General features: G+C 38.5%; 3 protein-coding genes across 4 annotated transcripts; 2 read left to right on the top strand and 1 right to left on the bottom strand.

The window, feature by feature from the left end:
• Nucleotides 1–4,915, top strand: rpl34 (ribosomal protein L34). 2 transcript variants are annotated; one of them, XM_074661907.1, is made up of 5 exons: nucleotides 1–6; nucleotides 2,959–3,030; nucleotides 3,115–3,214; nucleotides 4,587–4,690; nucleotides 4,785–4,915. In XM_074661907.1, exons 2-5 carry the CDS (start codon nucleotides 2,966–2,968, stop codon nucleotides 4,867–4,869), a joined length of 354 nt encoding a protein of 117 aa, XP_074518008.1. In that variant the 5' UTR covers nucleotides 1–6; nucleotides 2,959–2,965; the 3' UTR covers nucleotides 4,870–4,915. The 2 variants fall into 2 exon arrangements, with proteins under 2 accessions (XP_074518008.1, XP_074518007.1); XM_074661906.1 differs by lacking the exon at nucleotides 1–6 and adding an exon at nucleotides 2,444–2,522.
• Nucleotides 4,916–5,756: 841 nt separating this feature from the next.
• Nucleotides 5,757–7,425, top strand: ostc (oligosaccharyltransferase complex subunit). The gene is made up of 4 exons (XM_074661896.1): nucleotides 5,757–5,977; nucleotides 6,354–6,447; nucleotides 6,554–6,751; nucleotides 6,878–7,425. Exons 1-4 carry the CDS (start codon nucleotides 5,839–5,841, stop codon nucleotides 6,894–6,896), a joined length of 450 nt encoding a protein of 149 aa, XP_074517997.1. The 5' UTR covers nucleotides 5,757–5,838; the 3' UTR covers nucleotides 6,897–7,425.
• Nucleotides 7,426–9,279: 1,854 nt separating this feature from the next.
• etnppl (ethanolamine-phosphate phospho-lyase) lies at nucleotides 9,280–21,304 on the bottom strand. The gene is made up of 13 exons (XM_074662042.1): nucleotides 21,211–21,304; nucleotides 20,601–20,719; nucleotides 20,103–20,262; nucleotides 17,177–17,251; nucleotides 16,960–17,053; nucleotides 16,246–16,362; nucleotides 13,983–14,065; nucleotides 13,669–13,894; nucleotides 12,976–13,130; nucleotides 12,716–12,805; nucleotides 11,028–11,158; nucleotides 9,892–9,962; nucleotides 9,280–9,698 (listed from the first exon to the last, which is right to left on the bottom strand). Exons 1-13 carry the CDS (start codon nucleotides 21,267–21,269, stop codon nucleotides 9,582–9,584), a joined length of 1,497 nt encoding a protein of 498 aa, XP_074518143.1. The 5' UTR covers nucleotides 21,270–21,304; the 3' UTR covers nucleotides 9,280–9,581.
• Nucleotides 21,305–22,981: the final 1,677 nt, after the last annotated feature.

Raw genomic sequence — 22,981 nt, 5'->3', positions numbered from 1 at the left:
AAGCAGAGCTGTAATCCTATTTTAATCGCAGTGGATTTATTAAACAGGAGCAGCAGGTTTAAATCTCAGCAGATTACACAGAAGGCCCAAGGAGATGGGGTGGGGGTGGGGATGCGGGGGTTCGGAGGGGGTGGGGCTTGCGTAATCAAGTGCACTTAAGGTGATATGGTTCATCTTTGACTAAAGCCAAGAATGACTGAGAAGCAGAGGCCACAATGTGAAAGGGCTTTACAAAATGAAAGAGGTCAAGTGGTTTTTAAATCAATGATTTCTTTAAAATGTAGTGTTTTACAATTGATTGGGATCTAAACCAAATATTTAACTGAGATGTCTGTTGGAATAATTACTCCTGACAAGATTAAGATAGACTCCCTGCAGATGTTACTAATTATTTGGACATGAGTGTGTGTCCTGTGGCGCTGCTGCAAATCTCTTTGGCTCCCTTTGTAATGGACCCTGATTCTTGTGAAGAATGGGTTAATCCCAGGTTACATCACATCTGGACTTAATCAAATCAGTCCTTTAACAGACTATGAAGAGCAAATTTGGACCTCTAGAGGTTACCAGTAATGAAAAGTATTCAATCAGAGGCACAGTAATAGTGTGTGCAGGTTCTTCATGCTTATCAGTGCTTGTCATGAATTCAGAATAACAGATATCAAAATTCCCTTAGATTGAATTGTGATACCTTTGATTTATGATGCACCATATTTTGATAGGAGTCCTTAAATTTATTGACTGTCCGCTCAAAAGGTGGTGCAACTCATCAGTATTATAGTTCGGGAATCTTTGTTACTGTACATTTTATTATAAGGAACAAAATAATGAGCAGCAGCATCCTGTCCACAAGCCATTTTAACTAAGTTAAGCATAACCCAGACAGTTTCATGGCCTTCAACGGCTGCCAGTACACTGTACAGATCCTTGTGTTGTCACTGAACTTTGCCACTGCCAAATGCTCCATCTGAAAAAGGACGCCAAGCTCACCATCTGTTGGCCGAGCTTGGCAAATGCCTGTCTGTGACATCGCACCTCTTTCAAAGGGAGCCATTTTGAGCCATTCCTTTCTCTTTTGGAGCCACACTGTGTGTGTATTTATGTCTGTACAATGTAAACCTTAAATAATTTTAAGTTGTTGCATTGTTTTGACACATTATCGTGCCTAGGGTTGATCGATGACTACAAGACATAAAGGGCTGTTTTATACTTTTTTTAGTAAGGGGGTCATTTAAAACAAACAAATGAGTTAAGTACTGGTCATGGCTTTTTTTTGTTTAAGATCTTATGAATCAAATGACAACTCAAGTACCAAGTTACCTTGGTAATAGGTCCATCCATTTAAATAATGAAATTTTTTTTAAATTTAATAATGTAAACATTTTTCTTGGAAAAAAAAAATGAAACCACAATCTTAAATACACCAGCCACTGTTTTTAAAAGTTGCTGATATGGAATGTTTTCACTGCAGTCAAGTTTTCAGGGCTAACCATCTCTCATGTATGCCTCTATGTAAACTGCAAGAAGGCAGACTGACTGTTACAAAACGCTTAACAAATGCTGTCATCTAGTGGACAACATCAGCATTGGTTTAAAATCAAAAGTCAGATGCACAGTCTCAGGTGTAACGTGACTTTCTTTGCTCCTTAACTTCGAGAAAGTTCTGAGTTTAAGAATAAGCACTCAATTTTATTTCTGCATGATAAATTTCGACTAAATTTTGGCACAAAAAAAGCACTGTTAAAGCACTTTCAATAGAAGTAACAAATTGCTAGACAATAAGCAGTATAACCAAGTGAAAATGATCAGAAAACAATGAAAAGAGCAGGAAGATGTAATGCTCCTAAGAATATTTTCGTACCATTTGATCCAGCTGCTAACTTATTGGACACTTTTGTTACAGCTGTGTTATAGCCTTTACGTACTTCTGGTAATGAAGTTTTATTAGTACTTTTAGGAATGCAAAAAAGAAAGTAGACTTGTAAGTCAAACTATATGCCATGCCGGCTATGAGAAAAAGTTAGGGAAAATGTAATTTTAAATCACTTCTTTTTTTTTTTTCAAAGAGAAAATGTCAATGTTTGGCTCATGCAAAAAGTTTTAAGTGCCTTTCAAATTACAAAAATCTTTTTTTTTTTAAAGTTTTTAAAAAAGTTGTTCAGAATAAATAAACGCTTACAAATATTGTGAGATTTGAATAAGTACACTAAATGTAGATTCTCCACATTTATTTAGTATACGATGGTTTCAATTAAATGGATCAGTTTGAAAGGAGAATTCATACCTTTTACGCATTTTGAAGGTGGTTTGGGTACTAAATCTTCTTAAATTGTTGCATAAATACATTTTAACAACAATAAATCTTATTATTGATATTATTATATTATTGATATTTAGTGAGCATTCACTGCAAATTGATAAACCACCAGTAGGCGGCAGTGCGACGGGAAGTAGCTCTTGAATTAACGCCCTTTAACCCGCCGCATCCGCCCTCATCCTCCCTCTTCCGGTTACGGCTAAAGCAGGTATGGCGGCGCCTGCTTTCCTTGCAAATAATATGTGTTTAGAATCCACTTTAATCTAACGTTTTGGAAGAAATTATTATGGTCATCGGGGTAAATTAATGTTAAAGAGAAACATACAGTTTTAATAATCCGATCATTTTGTCAATAAGTTACTTGAGTGAGATATTAGAAAGATGATGTTCCTGGGTACCCAAGGCCGGCATCTCTGTGTTATGGTTGAGATAATTGCTGTGCCCGTAAGAAATAGTAACGCCAAATAGGGGGATTTTAAACAGATGTAGCGCGATATAACTTAGGAACTTGGCTTTAGTTTTGCTTGTTGTTACTTTTATGTGACATAAACGCTAACTAGCCGACAAATCGCTGTTAGCAAAGCTAGTGATGTTAGCATCATAGCATCATGTTACAGGATTAACTTGTAAATGTTTGTTTTCAGCGTCAAGATGGTGCAGCGCCTCACTTACCGTCGTAGGTTGTCCTACAACACTGCCTCCAACAAAACCAGACTGTAAGTCCATGTTCTTTAATGGTCATATATTGCAGTCTGTTGTGATGTCAGATTCATCCTAACAGCACGTTATGCCTTGTGCAGGTCCCGGACGCCCGGTAACCGAATTGTGTACCTGTACACCAAGAAGGTCGGCAAGGCTCCCAAGTCAGCATGTGGCATCTGCCCAGGAAGACTGCGTGGAGTAAGTATCCTTAAAGTATTTTTTGCAAAAGTCCAGTGTTTATCATGGATAGCTGTGTGGTTGTACTACCTGATGCTCGTGCTGTGGACAGTATGAGGGTTCACAGGGGTCTGGTTGGACCAATGTGGGCATCAGTTCTTCAATCAGCCAAAGACACAGCTGTATATCCCAGACTTTTCACTGTGCCATTTTTTATAAAATCTGTCTTGACCTCAGAGATTCTATCAGACATCTTTATAAATGGATTAAAGTGGTGGTTTTCTTTCCGCACAGAGGCTTTGCAAGAGTTGCTGTAAAAGAGAAACGTTTGTCCTCAATTTTAAGAATTTTATTTAACCTCTGTTTGACTAGTAAGAGACTTATTTTGATTAAAAATCTCTTTTAAAGCTTTTCCTGGTTAAGACACAGCAGCGTTTACAAAATTACAGCAGACACAAATACAGAAATCGCATTCAAAACAAGTATACATAACAACTACCTCCAGAACACCAGACATACCTTCTGCCGACAGATGCCTCCAAATCATTCAGGATCTGCTAAATAGCTAGATGCTGCAGCAAACTTGAACTCAGATAAGGCAAATGCAGCTGTCACAGAGTAATTTGAAGATGTGCATGTTTTCTGCCTGTTGTCTTAATCTTTTGATTTGAACACAAGCGGGTAATAAATTGCATGTTCTCATTTTATTTTTTCCTTAGACTTCTTGTGAAACAAGAATTTTGATGTCACGAGGTCTTCTGTTTTTGTCAAGTGCTTAAGTGGATGTTTCTAGTTATAGTGGAATTTATAATTGTATTGTAACAATCATAGGTATTTAGATGCACACACTAATAATGGAACATGATGGCTGACATGCACCTGTTGCAAACAGTTTAGCATCTTGAGCAGCCATTTTTGTTTGCAAAAGTTCTGATTAACTATTCCATGGCATTCAGCAGAAATAAAAACATTGAGTTAGGGCCTTTTTAGTTGTCCTGTTTACTTTAAAAAGGTCTCTTTACACTGTTAAAACTCATAAAGGGCTACTGATTGCTCAACTTCGAAATGGTTGTCAGACCCATTTTATAGATTTGAGAACTTGCTTACAGAGTTATCTATTACTGAAATGGCAGAATATTGAAGGGGTGAGTAATTAAGATCTCCGTAAATCATGCCATTTAGATTTCTGAAATGAAAAAAAGTCCTTGTTAGATGAGATGCTTACTTCATCTTTTAGAATACGTAATTTCTTGCTACGTTGATAATCTAGTATTTTAAAAGCAGAACAAACTGATACATATTAAAACTCAGACTAATGAATGTGGTATCAAATTCTTGAGCTCAGGATGAATTGCTAATTCCTGCCACTTATTCCTGATTTTTTCTTGTTTAGATCCGTGCTGTCAGACCCCAGGTTCTGATGAGGCTCTCAAAGACCAAGAAGCACGTCAGCAGAGCCTACGGTGGCTCCATGTGCGCCAAGTGTGTGCGTGACAGGTAAGAGACAATCCATTACAGCATCACAAAGGCTTTTGAATTTTGCACAGCAGTTCTGTGTTGTTTAACACAACTTATTTGTTTGAATTCTCAGGATCAAGCGTGCTTTCCTGATTGAGGAGCAGAAGATTGTCGTCAAGGTGCTCAAGGCCCAGGCACAGAGCCAGAAATCTAAGTAAAATGTGTATTTGTATTGCCACAATAAAAAATGACAAACAAATCCCATTCCTGTTGTGATTATACTGGTTTTTGAAAAATAAAAGGTTGATGACTGAATTTTGACCCATTACATTCAGAAGATGCATAATTCTATTGTTAAAAAATTATATTACACTGAAATTGGATTTGAATGATGGATAAACAATAGCGCTTATGGCAAAATTCAATTTGATCATTTACTGTAATTCAGAAGTTTGATGTTCACTGGGTTTTTAAGAGGGTTATGCACATTATAAATGCCATTTTTTATGCTGTTCTGATTTTCTAAAGATAAAGCTGTGGTACATAATTTTTTATTCCAGACATACATTTGTTAGAATAAGTAACCACAAAGAATGTGAAAGCATTATTTAATAGCAATGCAAAGTTTTTTTTTCTTTTGACACACTTAATTTGTACGAAGCAAGTTAAATGAAGAAGCAAAAGTTTATTTTGTTAGAGAAATAAAAAACATTAGCTTACGTGAGGGATTGATACTAATTGTTATACATGTAAGGGACCTCAACAGTTTCGCTATATGAAGTAGTTTATGAGGGTGTAAACTCCATAAAGGTAACAGAGCCCGTACTGCAATTTCATTTCGTAATATCTAGTCACAATCATAGATGAAATAACATTTTATCTGGGCTAAACCTCCAGTCTATGGTCTAAACACCATGTTACTGTCCCTTTAAATACACGTCACGCGCAATCGTTTGTAGAATTTTTGGGGGGATATAAATATATTTAATATTTAACGTTTTCCTAGCGTTGAAATATGCTCTGAATGTACCTGCAATTATAAAAAATAAGAACACTTTACCAAATTAAAGTTACATGTTAAGAGTGAAGTAAAAAGTACTTCCGGGACACGTCAACAAAGTCGCGGCGCAGACGGATCTCAGCGTCAGCAGCTGAATTGTAGTCACGGGCAGTTTCTACAGAAAAGGATGGAGACGTTATACAGTATACCCTTCACTGTGCTGGAATGTCCGAATATAAAACTGAAGAAACCATCATGGCTACACATGCCGTCTGCTATGACGGTGTACGCGGTTGTTATTGTGTCCTACTTTCTCATCACAGGAGGTAAATGGATGAGCTAAGCTAACGTCTATGCAAACCTGCTAGCTTGTTGACGTATCATTGCTGTGTGTTACTGTGCTGCTTCATAGTGATGGTTTTTCGTGTGAGATTAGAATATAAAGATTTGATTGCACTTTTGCATCAGTTTTCTTTTGTTAACGCTAGGATGCAGGCTGTTTACAACACAAGAATGAAAAGTAACTGTGGTTGCAGCTAGCATCGATGTTTGATGGCATGCCTGTAGGAAGTGGTTTAACTTAGCATCGAGACGCGTGTTTAAGTATATACCTGGATCAGATTAAATTGATCCGGTTGGTATTATGAGGATTGTTGTTAATGATGAGTATTGATTTTAACGTACTCTTGCTCCACATCATAGGCATAATCTATGACGTCATTGTGGAGCCTCCAAGTGTAGGTTCAATGACTGATGAACATGGACACCAGCGGCCAGTAGCCTTTTTGGCTTACAGGTATACCACCCATAACTACAGCCATATCTACTAGCCAAATGGACATGTTAAGTTCTGCTTTGGTTGCCCTGAACGATACACAGCGAATGCACATCTTTTTTTCCAGAGTGAATGGGCAGTACATCATGGAAGGACTTGCTTCAAGTTTCCTCTTCACAATGGGAGGCCTGGGCTTCATAATCCTGGACCGCTCCAATGCACCAAACATTCCCAAACTTAACCGATTCTTGTTGCTCTTCATCGGCTTTGTTAGCGTCCTCCTCAGCTTCTTCATGGCCAGAGTGTTCATGCGCATGAAACTGCCGTAAGTTTCCTTTTCAGATCTAACTATTTTTTATAAAGTTGTCCTGAATCAGAAGTTACTGTTATTCTGCTTCTCTGAACTTTTGTTTTGAAACTGCTTTCTCAAGTTTCTCTTTTGCTTTTACAGTGGATACCTCATGGGCTAAAGACGTCACAAGCACACTTCAAATACTTTTGATGGACATGGATGTCCCTTGGGTGGCCAAATAGATAGTTTAAAGACATCTCTAGTTAAACCTGGCTTGTGTAATAATCAACAACCAATGACTGAAAGCACTGACTTCACTCAAGAAATTTGACCTGGCTGCACAGTCAGTCTCTCACTGGCTGTGTCTCATTGGTATTCAGTGACTTCTTGTCCTCATTTCTCTAAATACCTAAAAAAAAAAAAAAAGGATAAAGAAAGGGGACATTGTCTCTTGAATCAAATGAAACACTCTTATATACTTTTTCAAAATCACTACGATATCCACTGAAGTATTTCAGGACAGGAGGTTACTGAATACTGTGGCATTGGGGTACATATTTGGAATCAGGATTAGCACTGTGTGAATTATTTAGGGTGAAGTTTGAACAATGTTTCACTTACCATCTTAGGAAAGAAATTCTTAAAAACATTCAATTTGTCACAGTTGCATTTTTGTACAAGGATTTGAAATAAATCTTCTTTTCAGAGCTTCTTGCAGTCCTTCATTTAAACTAAAATATATGTAGTGTAGCTTTACTTTGTATTTGAATGAAAACTACACCAAAAATGAGAACTGTGGTTTTTATTTTGTTTCAGTTGTTTACATGCAGAGAAATGAGCTACACTTGAACACTACAGCTTACTGTCCAGGAGAGGGCGATATAGACCAGGCTGTAATCCTTTGCTGTATGACACCTCCGTTTTAGTCCATGAGGATTTTGTAACCTTATTGTGAAAGTTGCTATGAGTTTACAATATCTGACTCTTAAACTCCAGAGATCATACGTTTAATGTTGGCAGTTTATCCTCAGGATCTGAGTGTGTTCCGTCCGTATTTTTGACCTCTGATACACACATATTTGCACTAGCCCTGCAAGTACACACTCTGTTACACACAAGGTAAGCTGCTGACTCAGCTGAACACCATCTGTTGGCAGGAGGCAGTTGTCTGTGGCTACTCTTCAACCTGTGTTCCAATGAAGAGAGGGAACGAATGCACTCTAAATGAAGATAAATCTTTGTTAAGCAGCTGTGTAGAGACAAAAAGTACTATGTGCTTGAAGTATTATACACTAATAATAAAGCTATAGGCTGTGCTGAGCACACCTTATCTCTGCTTAGCCAATATATCAAATAATCCAATGCAGATTCATTAAGAGCAAGCAGAGGCTGAAATTCACCCTCAAGAAATTATGAACAATGAACAATGATCGACCACAAATAAAAGCCAAACCACTGCTGCATCATAATGGAAGTGCACCTTGTTTAATCTTCACCAAGAGACAGGTACAGTGTGCATTTAGTTAGGGGAGCCTGACGGACTGTGTGCTCATCCCCCTCTGTACTGACTGCACCTCAGGAGTCCAGTCTGCTAAACTCCTCAAGTTTGCACACAACTTAACCACTGGCCTCCTCCTGGAGTCTGCTGTGAAGACAACTTGACGATGCACACACAAACCCTGTGGAGATGACAGGAAATTGGGATAAACCCTGCACAGCATCACAATTTGTACAGTAAAATGTCTGCTGTGGAAACGTTGAAGTTGCTAGGATCAACAATTTCCCCGCCCTGAAGTATGTGTCCTAAATAGTCATAACCATAAAAACATGACAGAAGAGGGTGCGTCATGCTCCAGCTTAAGGATTTCAACCTGAGGCGAATTAAATAGTTCTCAGCCTTTTAATGCAACGCAATGCAATAGTTTGGATCAGCCTAAAAATAATGTTATGTATAATCAGTACTGCAGAGGATAAGCTTTGTCTTCAGGGCTTTAACATCTTCACTCTGAGCATAACCTGTTCCAACTTTTCTACATAGCACTCTTTAAAAAAACAAGAATATAGGAATAGTTTAAGGAAGTGTGTTTGATTTATACAGTCTATGGTTTGTACCAAAGTGAACCCAATGACTCATCATTGTTGCGCACTGTCGTTCCAGTGTTTTTACCGTTTAGTTTACCTGTTGGGAGTCACATCCAGACTCTGTTAATAAACACAGAGACATTGGTAAATATTTGCAGACTTGTCAAACAGTGTCCATGTTCGTTTCATTCAGGCAAAGGGGAAAAAGCTGCCCACTGGGCTTGCACTGGGTTTTTTTTTTATCTTACATGCATGAGATCTATGCTAAATTCAATCCAGAGGTCAGGACCTACACAGCACAAGATGCAGTTTTCTGAAAGAGTATTTTATTCAAAATGGACCAACAAGATGTGCAATAGTCAGTGTAAGTATTTCACACTTTTAGCTACAGAAAGCATTTCTTATAATAAGTATAACCTTATTTTTCATACTATTGCAAACACAGTCACATGTTTGTAAGTACTCGTAATATGCTGCAATTATAAATCCTTACAATCAAGTGTAATAAATGTTGGCATGAAGTATATTAAAATACAGATTTAATATCATTAGAGGAATTTTAGCACCACAGTAATTCCTAACAGACATGCTCTTATGTTGGATAAATGACTTGATTTCTTTGAGTCATAAGAAATTAACCTGAGAATACAACTCAGACAAAATTCATAGTTTATTGCATTTTACAACATTTTAATTCATGCTGCGGTTTAGTTTTAAAACATTATTTTTATCTCATTTCAGAGGACGGTGCTTGTGCTTGAAATACGCAAATGTGCGAATGTCAGCATTTTGTCTTGAGGCGCTTGGTTTGTTTGGTTTGCTGAGCAACTCCTTGACTGCTCCCTTTGTCGTGTCCTAACCCACTGTGGTACTGGTGTCCATTTTCATCAGTTGGCAGCTTGAGATCAAACCATAAAGAGATCAAAGTTTAAATGACAACTCAGACAGTTTTTGTTTTTAATTACCCTTCTTTTTGGAAGTGATATCTCAAAGATTCAGAGTTTGGTTTAAATGTCCAGTCCTCTAAAAATGCCTTGGACCAATCACACCAGGGACTTGATCACCCATGTTAAAAATCTGAATACTCTTACCGTTCTTTTGTTGCCTCCATTCTCTACATTCTCTGTGTTGTGCAACTTCATTCCCAAGGCCTCCTCAAGCTCTGGAAGCAAAGACACAGTTATATGACTGAGAGGCTCCCAACTTCATGACGGTATGGATTTTAGGAACACAGGTATCCTGTCATGTCTCATGATGTTCCACACACACTCTTTTTGCAGGCTACTCAGCTCTCCTTTGCTCTCAGCGCACTCTGGTCACGTCACCTGTTCCACAGTTACATGGTGGGGTCCTCTATCAACTGTGTACCCTCCTTACATTGCATGTCATTAAAAAATGTTTTGTACCTGTAGTTTTGTAAGTATCAGCAACAAATCTCCATGATTCAAATGCCAACACTAATATAACTTTTGATTAAAAAGGGTGAACTTGTAAACGCATATTTATTTATTTTGCTCTCGGATTCTCTCCCTTCATTATAGGTTGGCACGCTGTTTCAGAGCACACAATCATTTCAGTAATAAAATTTAAATTCAACTGTTGAAAACAGTGTTAGTTTCTCTGTTTTTTATTGCTCCTAAATGTAGATTATTAGACATATATGAAAAGTCAGAGCTTTTGTCTATCAGTTGCTCTATAAATCCAGAAATGTGGAGAAAGAATGAAGAGCTTTGCCACAGACCGTAGGAAAAAACAAGTTCATTGTATTTATGGAGCTAACAGAGTGCACATTATGGTTATGTTAGCAGCTAAATACAAGGTGAACTACCTTTCCTTTTTGAATTCTTCAGAATTAAAGTAAGACCGCAGAGCTTTGGTCATTGTTGCTTCACAAACTCATGCATGCATGTCAAAATCAACATGCCTGATGGTTGGAATTTCTCAGTTAGAAACATGAGAAACATCAAGTGATTTACAGGCATAAGGATGTGCCACATCAAATTACCAGAGGTCCCCATGCAGTATTCACCCCAATTATTTGGTATTATGAAACTACCAAACTACTGGTGACACATTCACACATGCACAAAACAAAAAATAAAAGAAATACCGCGACATACTGTGATACCATCAAAAACTTAAAAAATACCCTGATATCATTTTTTGCTATGACAGAGTGCTACAGGAAGTGGCATGAAGAAAAAGTCACTGAGGTAACGATGTGTACCTGTGAGAATGTTGTCTATGTGTCCCACCACCAGGTCAGCGTCCTCAGTAGTGAAGCACATGGGGGGCTTGAATTTGAGTACATTACGATGAGGTCCATCAGCACTGAGAAGAATGTGCTGTTCCTTTAGCCTGGGGAAAATAAGTATAGATATAGATACAGTGGTGTAAACTTTTTAAATGCATTTTCCTACAGCACAGCAGAAAAGCACAGATATTTAATCATATAAACCAAGGCACTGCAGACACACCTACATCAACGCTGCCTCAGTTATCAGTTGCACCGGTGCTTTTCTGACTGAGGCAGAAAAGTCAAAAAGTCTTCTCCAACAAAGCTTACAGCATTTATACTGATAGTTTTATCGCAATTATCAAAACTTGACATGAAAAACCCAGGTTCTGACATAATATTACATAGTGGACAACAGACAGAATTTCCTTATGATTTAGCATTACAGGTCCTCTTTTGATTAGAGCTGGGACAAAACATTGTTACATTTATAAAATTCCAAACTGTTGGAATGACTTATTCAATACAACTTTTTGTACTCCTGGTACCTAAAATTTTAATGTAAAAATAATCACTGGGTGCCCCTCCATTTTGCCTTGTCCAATTAGTGCTTTATGACGCCTTATGGTGGTGCTAATGAGATCATTGCTTTGAGGCAACTTTGTATTAAATTAACCAGATAACATGATGCACAACAACATGACTGTTTTCCAATTAATTAATTATTGACTATTCACTTTAACATAAAACTATTATCTTTGGTCATGTATTTAGTATTACACAACATCAAACCCTTACTGTATTGAGTTTTTTCATATTGATTTATATTGTACTATACAGTATTGTACCAACTAGTACCAACCCATTGAATCAAATAGTATGGTATCATATTGTATCAAACCAAACTGAGCTGTTCTATGGTTTGTGCTGTATGTAGCTTATGCTAAGGAATCAAATCAGATTGTGTATTAACCTATAATATTGCGCCATATTATTTTGTTTAACATGATTTCAAATAATTTAAAATCAAATTAAAAGTTTTGTTACAAATTGCATTATTTTGTATTGCTTTATTTCATATTGCGTTATTTCATATCTCATGTTATTGCATTGCACAGTCTTGTATCTCACTGTATTGTATAGCATTGGATAGCCATGCATCAGGATGTATCACGTCCCCTCACATTGAATTGTATAGTGTTAAATCAAAGCAGGAAGCTCTCTAGTGTCTAGTGTCAGTTTAAAGCTGGCTGCAGAAGCCCTGTGCATTAAATACATGAAAATTTTCAAAGGATCAGCCTTCCTGCAAATTCAACACATATAAATCAGGTACATAAAAACTGTTTTTATTCTAATGGTTAATATCTCTGACCACACTATGTGGAGGTGACTGTAATAACTCTTCAGTTTAGCAGTTTTGCATAGTTAGGATACAGCTCACTGTTGTGTTGTATCAACGTAATACTCTAAGAAGTTGTTGTGATCATTATCTATAAACTCAGATATTTATGAATGGAAAAACAAATAAGGAGAAGAATTTGCTGTAAATTAAATGTTGTTTCAGTCGCAGGGTTTAGGTGTTCATAAGAAAGAGCAGAGCTTTACTTGTTATGTTGCATAATTGTCTTTCATCGTTATCAGCATGATATCATGCACTAATCTTGAGGTCTTGAACTTACTTATATATGACTTCCTGAGCTTCTGCTGTTGCAGGGGTGAGCTTTAATCTGTCCTTCACGAGCTCCACTCCAACGAAGAGGCCACACCCCCTGCAAGATGAGATAACGTCTGATTATTATGAGCCCGGCAGATTTTTCTATAACCTTCAGTTTACTTCTCAAACATAATGGAAGTTTTTTTTAAGAAACACATTTTTCATAATCAGAAGTGTCTTAGGGAAGCTGTTTCAAGGTGTATGTGTTTTTGTACGTTTGCTTACCTAATATCACCAATTAGCGGGTGCTTCTCTTTCTGCTTCTCCAGCAGATTGGTCAAGTATCCCCCCACACGCAGCGCATTTCCCTGCAGATCCTCTTTCACAATCACGTCCAGCACGGCCAGACCGATGGCACATGACACTGGGTTACCACCAAACTGAGAAATTCAAAACCCACATACAGAGAAAGGTTTACACCACAGTGAGTGTAACACCAGCTACTGAAGGATGTAACCATTTTAATCTGGTGAGGATGGAACTGTGTGACAATCCACTGCAGCTTAACAAACTAACATCCAACGAACTCACTCTTTCCAATAATTTAAACATGAAAACTTGAGCAAACTAGATAAAAATCCACTCAGCCAGACAAAGAGAACTCTGACATTTGTTTCCTTGTCCCTGATTTCCCTTCACAGGAAAAATAAGAGTCTGTCTAGGAAGGAAAAAAACACTTGAACTTGATGTATTTTTGTGCCTAAATGTGGAAAACAGATGCGTTTATTGGCTTGAGAATTATAGACCAGAACATGACGTCAAGGATGAGGTCAGGTCAGTGATATTTCTGCTCAGCTTTGGAGTGAAACCAGCAGACACAACATGATCCATGAAACCTGCCTGTGTATTTGTCTTAGCTTATAACTGTTTTCATTCATTTACTTACAGTCATATGAATACTTCACATTATACTCTTACCGTGTTGAAATACTCCATTCCTGTTCGCATACAGGCCTCTGCCACCTCTTTGGTAGTGACCACACAGGACATGGGGTGCCCGTTGCCAATGGGCTTTCCCATGGTGACAATATCTGGCACAAAGTCCTCTCCCTGGAGCTGGAAAGCCCAGAAGTGAGTGCCGACACGCCCGAAACCCACCTGGACTTCATCTGCAATGAACACACCTCCTGCCTTACGCACATGTCTGCAGATGAAGATAGAGGGGGGAAACTTTAAGTTATCTATGCATTCTCTAAATGCAACAATTTTTGAGCAGTAACTCGTGTACATACTCTGCAACTTGCTGGTAGTAGCCGACAGGGGGAATGACCTGCCCTCCGCAGCTCTGCAATGACTCAGCAATAAACGCAGCAATCTGCAGGAGAAAAACAGCAGGTATCACCCTGAAATCAACACTGATTAACTAGAGAAGAGGAAGAGTCCTGGCATTTTTGACCTGCAGGTAGCCTTTTTAATAAGTGTTATTTTACATTTTGTGCATAGTCAGTCCTTGAAAGGAAATAAATGTTAATGTAAGTCACAAATAAAGCACAATCACACATTAAACACTGTTGTTAGCTTATTGCAGAATCACAGCACTGAAGTCCTGTCTCCATCTGGTCACTGTATGCATGCACATACCCTTGGTTTGAGTTTGCAACATATGATTAAGGACCAACAAGCTTGAACATCAAGAGTTCCTACACATGTTCTTGTGATCTGGGATTTGATCCTAAAAGCAGGAGTCCTCAGCCTGAGCCTGAGAAATGGAAGAGAAAAAGTAAAGGCTGCTTAATTAAATGAGCAAGTCTGGATCAGTTATTATGTTAAATCACTTAGTGTAAGGTGAGTAAAGCAGCAGAAGCATTGTCTTCATTTCTGTCTGTTGTCTCAGTCATATAATCATATTGTTACTTGGCATGTTTTGTAATATAAGATAGAAATTAGAGGTACAGCAAATCTCTGATCACAGCTTTTACATTAAAATGTAGGAACTTAAGCAGTGGTCTAAATTTTCAGCATTTGAAGTAGGGATGTCCAGTCACGTTTGTTTTGCTCCCGATCCGATTCTGATTTTTTTATTTTGAGTATCTGCTGATCCTGATGTTTCCCAATCCAATCTTTCAGCAATGCATTAGGAAAAAAGAAAAGAAAACAACTCCTACAAGTTGTCCTTTAAGTTTTTTTTATTTTATTAAATTGAACGTATCATTCTATCCAACATGGATATAGCTTTTTTTTTCTCCACTTAGTGCAGCACTGGATCAACAAAATAAAAATAAAGCTTCTCAGTGGTGCACCACAAGATTACCTTGTATGTGTGTGACAATAATGTTGCAATTTCGTTGTTTGCAATTTCGTTGTACTTGTTAAAATGAAAAATAAAGTTCTGTTCTAAAATGAATGATGATGTGCTATTATACACATTTTAATTAAAAACAAGAACTAAAGCCCCAGGCCCAAAAAATGACGTGATCAGCCCCAATTCCGATCACGTAATTGGATCGGGACGTCCGTAATTTGAAGTATTTTTGGTTTCAGTTCGTACTCAGCCTGATAAGTATTGTCCAATAATGTATCAGCCAGTTTTGGTGTTTTAAAGTGATACTCCAGGATGGAACAAGTTGGGTCCTATCACAAGGTTAAGGGCAGAAATTACCCCTACAGCAGTGTTTTTGTGCAGCAGAAGCCCAGAGCGCTCGCACCAAACACCCCCTCCCTGCTCCTCTGCAGGTTTCCTCTGCACTCAGACGGGGCCATATTTTACTTGACCAAAAACACAAATAAACGGACTCCCACCGAAAAACTCTGATATCGGTCTGCATTAAGGCTTCATTTAGAGAATTTTCAGCGCGTTACTTTCACACAAAAACACCGCTAAATAAGGCTCCAGTCCTCATCGTGTCTCTTCGTCCTGGCAGACTACCTGCGTTTGTTTATATCTGGCACGCCGCGCACGCGGACGGATACACTAAGCGGCGAGCACCTCGTAGCCAGCTGTGGCTCTGCAGCGGAGGTAGCGCCGTTTTACGACACAATGAGAACTAGATCCTTATTTAGCGCTGTTTTTGTGTGAAAGTAACGCGGTGAAAATTCTCTAAATAAAGCGTGAATGCAGACTGATACCAGATTTTTTGGGTGGGAGTCCGTTTATTTGTGTTTTTGGTCAAGAAAAAATTGGCCCCGTCTGAGTGCAGAGGAAACCGGCAGCGGAGCAGGGAGGGGGTGTTTGGTGCGAGCGCCCTGGGCTTCTGCTTTTAGAGGGAACAAAACTCAGATAAAAATTTTTTCCTGAGATGCATCCCGACATTTTTGATCAGACTTTATTCAATAAACAAACATCTAACAGCTGTTTTCTTTCTTTCCTTGGATACACATCCTGAAATTTGTACTCTTTACTTATCACTACCGAGTGAAGCCTCTGTGTGATTTCCTTTTTAGAGTCAAACTGAGACTCACCAGAAACAGGTGCTCCTCTGTTGGATCTTAGAAACAAAGACAATATGGTGTTTGCTTTCCAGATCTAACACTATAATATCACACAAAAAAGTGTACCTTGCCTCCTTTCTCATGAATTGTGTGTATCATGTCTTTGACTTCATCTGCATACGCAGTGGCAGGGTCAGGGTGGTCCGCTCTGTATTTGCCTCTGTAGACATCTGGGCTCAGAGCCTGTAAAGGAGACAAGTATGTCATTGTTACATTTATATTTGGAGATAAAATTAGTCACCTTTGGTTCATCTGGGAAATAAGTGACAAGCGACATCTGACTTATCCGTGTCTGTGATCATTAATAAAATATTCAGGCAGGGGAAAGAGACAGAATTGCCCCACCTTTGGCATGTAACTCTAGAGCTGGGGATTCTACAAGCTGCAGTATCACACTACACTGAGGCTGTCAAAGGACAGAGCCAAAGACTCAAGGTATGAATAGGTCCTGTTTTTAATACAAAATACATACATGCAGTTTTGTTTGTTGTTCACTTTAGAAAATCCTCTCTATCTTCTCCTTGTTTTTGTAAGAAAGTGGGAAACTTTTCACATGTACAGTTACATCGCGTATTTTCAAAAGCACTGTGGTTTCTTGTTTTTTTTCCCTGCAAAATTGAGTAAAAGGTGGTCGAGTTTCACGGCTCTACTATATTTATACACTCACACAAACACATCTACACACTTCTCATTAGCCTGCCAAGGCGCAGCAGTACAGGTTGAGTCATGGTGTTTTAATAGTGTGCAGGCAGGCAGTTAATGAGAGAGAAAAGCACTCACTACATGGACGGATGGATTCATCTCTGCGTCTGACAGCTGGTGGAACTTATACGGACTGATGTCAATGAGGGATGAAACATGGCCATGGTATGCACTGCAAAACAAAACACGTCAGTTCTTGTAGATAGAGCATCTAACAGAATCTGAAAGTGTTGAGACTTTATTGTCAAGAATATCTAGACCCAAATTGTTTCCTTCACAGTGATCCAGCTCTTACTTGTCCAGTGTGATGATGTCTTTGTGGCCGGTGTACTGCCATGCCAAACGAAGCGCCAGGTCATTGGCTTCAGAGCTGAAGTTCAAAAGAGCAAGGGTTACTTTCAGTTACTGAGTCACCACAAAACACACAGGTGAAGCTTTGGGTATCACTCACACATCTGTCAAAGTTTAATGTTTTACTTTCAAATACATGGGTGTATGAAGTGACACCCATTTATCAACTCAGGGAACTAAATAAAACTAAAGATGATCTGTTCTAAGTGCTCCCCAAGGTGCTCATCTTATAGTTGTGTCACAGACAAAAGCATAGTATTCTTTCTAGGTTTTAAAAGTGAGACCAGAGAAAGAGTACATTAGATTTTATTGAATTTCCCTTTGGGATTGATAAAGTACTTATCTATCTATCTATCTATCTATCTATCTATCTATCTATCTATCTATCTATCTATCTATCTATCTATCTATCTATCTATCTATCTATCTATCTATCTAGATCTGGACTCTTACTTGAGCATTGCACAGGTGTACTTAAGGCTGGCCATAATGAAGGACACTCTCAAAATATGCAGTTTCCACTAGAGCTGTTGCCCATAAATTGAATGTTCATTTCTCTACCATAAACCATCTCTGAAGATGTTTCAGAGAGATTAGCATACATCAAACTAGACTCACAACAGCAGGACCTCCACATGCAACATATGTATGACGTTGTATGAATAAGCAGTTTTCTGATGTCAATGTTGTGAACGGTGTGTCCAAGGGTGGTGATGGGGTTATAGTTTAGGCAGGAGTATGACAAAGAACACATGTGCATTTTATTGTTGGTGCTTTGAACGCAAAGAGATTCCATGACGAAATCCTGAGACCCCATTGTAGTGCCATTCGTCCATGACCATCACTTCATGTTGCAGCATGATAATGCTCCCACTTGTTGGATGGCCAGCAAACTCGCCGGATATGTCGTCTCAGTTCACCCACTGAGTATGTTTGGGATGTTCTGGTGTATATGACAGTGTGTTCCAGTTCCTGCCGATATCCAGCAAGAAGAAGAGTGGACCAACACCCCAAAGGGCACAGTCAACAACTTGGGCCACGTCCACACGTAGCCGGGTATTTTCAAAAACCCAACCCAACCCATTCATTTCTTAAAAATACCTTAGCCCACATGCAAATCCACCGATAAGTGCGGCTAGAAGCATGCCAAACCTATATATGGCAGTGTTTTACGAACGTAATACCCGTGCCAGCCAATCAGAATGAGCCCCCGTCATTTAACTGTGATGTTTCAGAACCAAAAGCTCTGTTTACCGGCGTCCACATGAAACCATGAAACCAGAGTTTTCCAAAATCTTCATTTAGGCCGGAGTTTTTGAAAAGCATTGTTTTTAGTGACGTAAAACTGCAGTTTCATATGGATCACAGGCGTAAATGTATAAAAATATATACGGTTTCCCAAATATCCAGCCACCTGTGGACATGGCCTTGATCAACTGTATGCCAAGAAGATGTGTGCAGTGTGTGAGGCAAATGGTGGTCACAACAAATACTGCCCCCCCCCCCCAATACACTAAATCTGCAAATTTTAAAGTGTCCTTTTATTGTGACACACCTGTGCAATAATCAAGATGAGGTGCTTAAAAACACAGATTTAGATAGGTTTGAGAACCATGTTAGAGAGAAATAGAGCATTTGTGTACATTGAAAAAGTCACAACCAAAGACTGCATAAAAAATGGTGTGAGGTCACCATAAAAGCTGCTCCCCCTAGTGGCTGGTTGCAGTATGGGGTACGGGTCAAAAAATTCTTGTCCCCAGCCATTTCAGATGAGCTGTGGTCAAACTTTTAAAATCTGTATGCTGTGGTCAAGTTCTCTTTTTTTCTTAAAAGTTTTGTTTTCATTACTTATTAAAGGTTAAAAACAGGGTTTTATGACGCGTTCAATGATAATTGACAGCTGCCATTCTTGTGTATTTTTCTGGATTAGTACAACAGAACAAGGGAGCCAAGAAGAGACCAGACTTACAAAAGAAAAACATAAAATTATTTTTCACACTCTCAGATTCTCTAAGAGGCCCTCATAGCCTCAACTACGCAGACTCTGGCTGCATAATGGCAGCGCCTCTGACAGGGGTACTCTTTTTCTGAAACGTTTTTAAAACCATACTATGGTTAAAGGTACCTGAAATCATTTATCACTTTTGGTGTCTATAGACTATGGGCCATATAATATGTTTTCCATTGTCTTCTTTGTGCAGTCTTATCACAGATATCTGTAATCTTTTGACTACATTTGTATTGATTACACAACACCTCTTCTTTTGTCAGGTTTATAACGTCTCTTAAGCAATAAACGCCATGGCTGATAAATACTTGGTCTGATATTGGATCATTATCTCCCACACTCTTACTTTGGAATAGATAATTCATGTTTGCAGAACTCCAGCAAGAGCGTAAATAAGTAACTAGAGTAGTTCAAAACTGTACATACATAAGATACAAGGCCAGACTCTCCATAGGAATGTTGATCTGCAACTATCCTTGTTGCTTGTTGAAGAAGAATGCTGTTGCTTTTCCTTTCATGTAACTATGACACTTAAAGACTCAAATAGAGAAAACTCACTGCTTTGATTTCTTTTTAAAGCTATGCTCTCTTCTCTTGAAAAACAGTGATAGATCTACGAGTGTGGACTATACCCCTTTATCTAACAATTTACAACCCGATGCTTTGTAGCTGTGAATGAGCATAGTCTGATTCAGGCACAGGTGAAGTGGTACCAGATCTATGTGTAATACTGTAGCAAGTTTCTGTGACATAACCTCAATTACCTCACTTTGTGAGTAAACTCATCCATACCCATAATTAAAACAAGTCTGGTGAACCCTTGCAGTGCTTGTTGTTTGAGGTGTGCAAAACAAAGACATACCCAGAGTTGACAAAGTAGCACACGGACAGCTTGTCAGGAAGCGTGGCCTGCAGCCTTTGGGCATACAATACAAGATTGTCATGCAAGAACCGTGAGTTGGTGTTGAGCTGTTCCATCTGCTCTGCTCCTGCCTTCACCACATCTGGGTGACAGTGACCCACTGGTAAAAGGAAGAACAAGCACAAACAGGGTTAGTTACCATCCCTAAGCCTTGTGCTGAAATTACAGAGGCAGAAGACATTCTGTTATACAGTATCAATGCCTGCAAGTAGTGCAGTTATAAGCACTTTGAATTAGGCAAACATTACACAAGTTTATAGGGCGTATCATTTGGCTACCTCATTCTACTTATGGATTCCAGTAAAACCAGTTTTCAGGTCAAACACTACAGATTTGATGGTAAGTATGAATGCAAGCCTGCAGCTCACTGCTTAAAAAGGCATCCAGTGTGCAGGTGTTGGTGTGTTTGCATCTGTTTGTGTGCCACAGTGTGATTACCATGAGCAACGTTGTTGATGCAATCCAGGTAGCGCTGTCCTTTTTCATCATACATGTACTGGCCTCTGGCTCGCACAATCTTGATGGGGTCATGACTGAAGAAAATCTTACAAGATGGCCTGCAGAAGAGATAATGTTAACATTTAAAAAAATGCATTTCACAGGGCAGACATTATGGTTGCCCATGTCCTCTAACACCAAAAGTTGCAGTGCAGTACAAACAAAGTAACTACTATGGCACCCTAAAGATAAGACACTGCAGTAAAATAAATAAATATACATACAAACATACACAGACTAAATAAAATCAAACGTGAAATTAATTGGCAAAATAATAATAATAATAATAAATGAATAAATAAATAGATTAAAAAGACATGAAATTAGAAAATAAATGTTTCATGTTTGAATGGTTTTATTGATGAAAGAATCATTTAAAATGGGTGAACTGCTTCTCTAGAAAAAGTCTGTTCGACATCTAGTTACATTTACAGATGTTATGCAGCTTTCACCTTCAGCAATAAGGTCACAGACGTGTTAACACTCCACGTCCGTCATCTCCTTTGAAACTTAATACGTCTGGAAAAGTGAAGTCTGTCATCTCTCTTACCCAACGTGCTTCTTCCTCAACTCCAACGTCTTCTTTTTCTCCAGCTTCTCCGCCGACATCCTGATGTTGTCCAGCTGGGCGACGACGCGCACTTTCCTCCCAACTGACTTCAAGATTTCCTACATGAGCTCGAGCTCATAAAACCCAGCTGTCTGACAGGCACGCGCGCAGGGACTGGGGAAAACACTCTCAATTCCTACACACATCTGTGGCTCGCGCTGCACTCTTGTGCTGCCACCTAGCTGGACCATTACAGGTGGCAGTTTGGTAACTTGCACACGCCTCGAGGACAGTGACGTTTGGCAGGTATTGAGCAACACAAGCAGGCTCTTTTCACACGTGTTCTTCAGCTGGAGAGGTATGAACAGGTAAGGATTGATAATCACTTATATTAGAGTCAGAGTCAGATACTTTATTAACCTACGCGGGGAAATTGCTCAAATTGTTTCTACTTCTGCCGAACCACAAACAAAATGGATTGATGTTTCTGTTTTCCTTCACCATTCAACAGAAATGACAAAATATTTTTTTCCATTAAACTGAGATTTCACTTATATTTGATCAACTTCATCAGAATTTGGACAGAGGATGCTTTTTGCATTGTTATTAAAGGTACATATGGAAGCCTCTTTTATAGGAGTATCCTGGCCAACAGCATCATGAGACAAAGTTACAGATAAACAACCAACATATGCTTAACTCTGCAAAACCAAAGGTATTATAATTGATACATGAGTTTCAAACACCTATGTCTTATCTAGGGATGGGTACCTTTCACATTTGAAATGATACGGTACTGATGTCGGGTACCTGGTAATCAGTACCGGTACTCAATGGTACCAATTTTTGGTTCTTTTTGTGTTTATGTGGTAAAAAATATGATTTTTTTGATAATTAAATTTATTTTTTTCTATTTAACATGTCTATTCTTCAAAATATAACCTTATAACACTGTGCTCATGTCCAGCATAGAAAATCACCGACTTTTCCACTCCCTCAGAGTCACAAGGATGCATTTAGGTACCTAAACATACCTTTTGATTTTATGCGAATCGGTACCCGGTACTTTCAACAGAATTTGGTTGGTACCTATAAAAGTGCCTAATTCAGTACCCATCCCTAATCTTATCAACATGACGAATAGTTTCCACAAAAATCTGTTAAAAATTATGAAAAATAAAAATGTATTCAACCCCCTTGAGGATTATCATATGACTACAGGCAGCTTAAGTTGTATTTTGGCCCTTCTATAAATTCTCTCTCTCATGAAATCATCCAATCATCCCATTAAAATCAATGCTTAATTTCAAAGAGTTGTGGTAAGAATAACACCAATTTTAAAAGAAGGTTTTTTTTCTACATTCAAAAATACATAAAAAGGCTATACAAAAATTGTAACTAAAAAAAAGTTGCCCATACCACCCAATGTATTGAAGAATATATCATTAATAAAAAGATATAGGTTTTTTTGTGGATTTTTTAAAGGGGTTAGTAGGGGTAACATCGGGGTTTAGAAAAATGAAGCCCATGCGGAAGTGCTAAAAGTTGCTGTTATTCGAGAATCGGCTTGAGGCTGGCTGCAGAAAAACTGAAAGTCACGTAAACACCCAGCCAAATTTTTTTTTACAGCATTAAAGAGCATATTTACAGCCTGGGTCTAAAACACTCATTTCACTATTGAAACTGGGAGGTTTAGAAGTTATTAGGATCGTTTGATTGCCCAATCAGAGAAACAACTCAGGCCATATGAATGACGGGTGCACTGTGGCTT

The sequence above is a fragment of the Halichoeres trimaculatus genome, unplaced genomic scaffold (genome assembly GCF_033239565.1).
Source record: "Halichoeres trimaculatus isolate MK-OKI-2021-1 unplaced genomic scaffold, fHalTri1.1 fHalTri1_scaffold_22, whole genome shotgun sequence".
Classification (NCBI taxonomy): domain Eukaryota; kingdom Metazoa; phylum Chordata; class Actinopteri; order Labriformes; family Labridae; genus Halichoeres; species Halichoeres trimaculatus.
The sequence above is the reverse complement of the archived record's forward strand: the minus strand, read 5'-3'. Positions and strand labels throughout refer to the sequence as shown.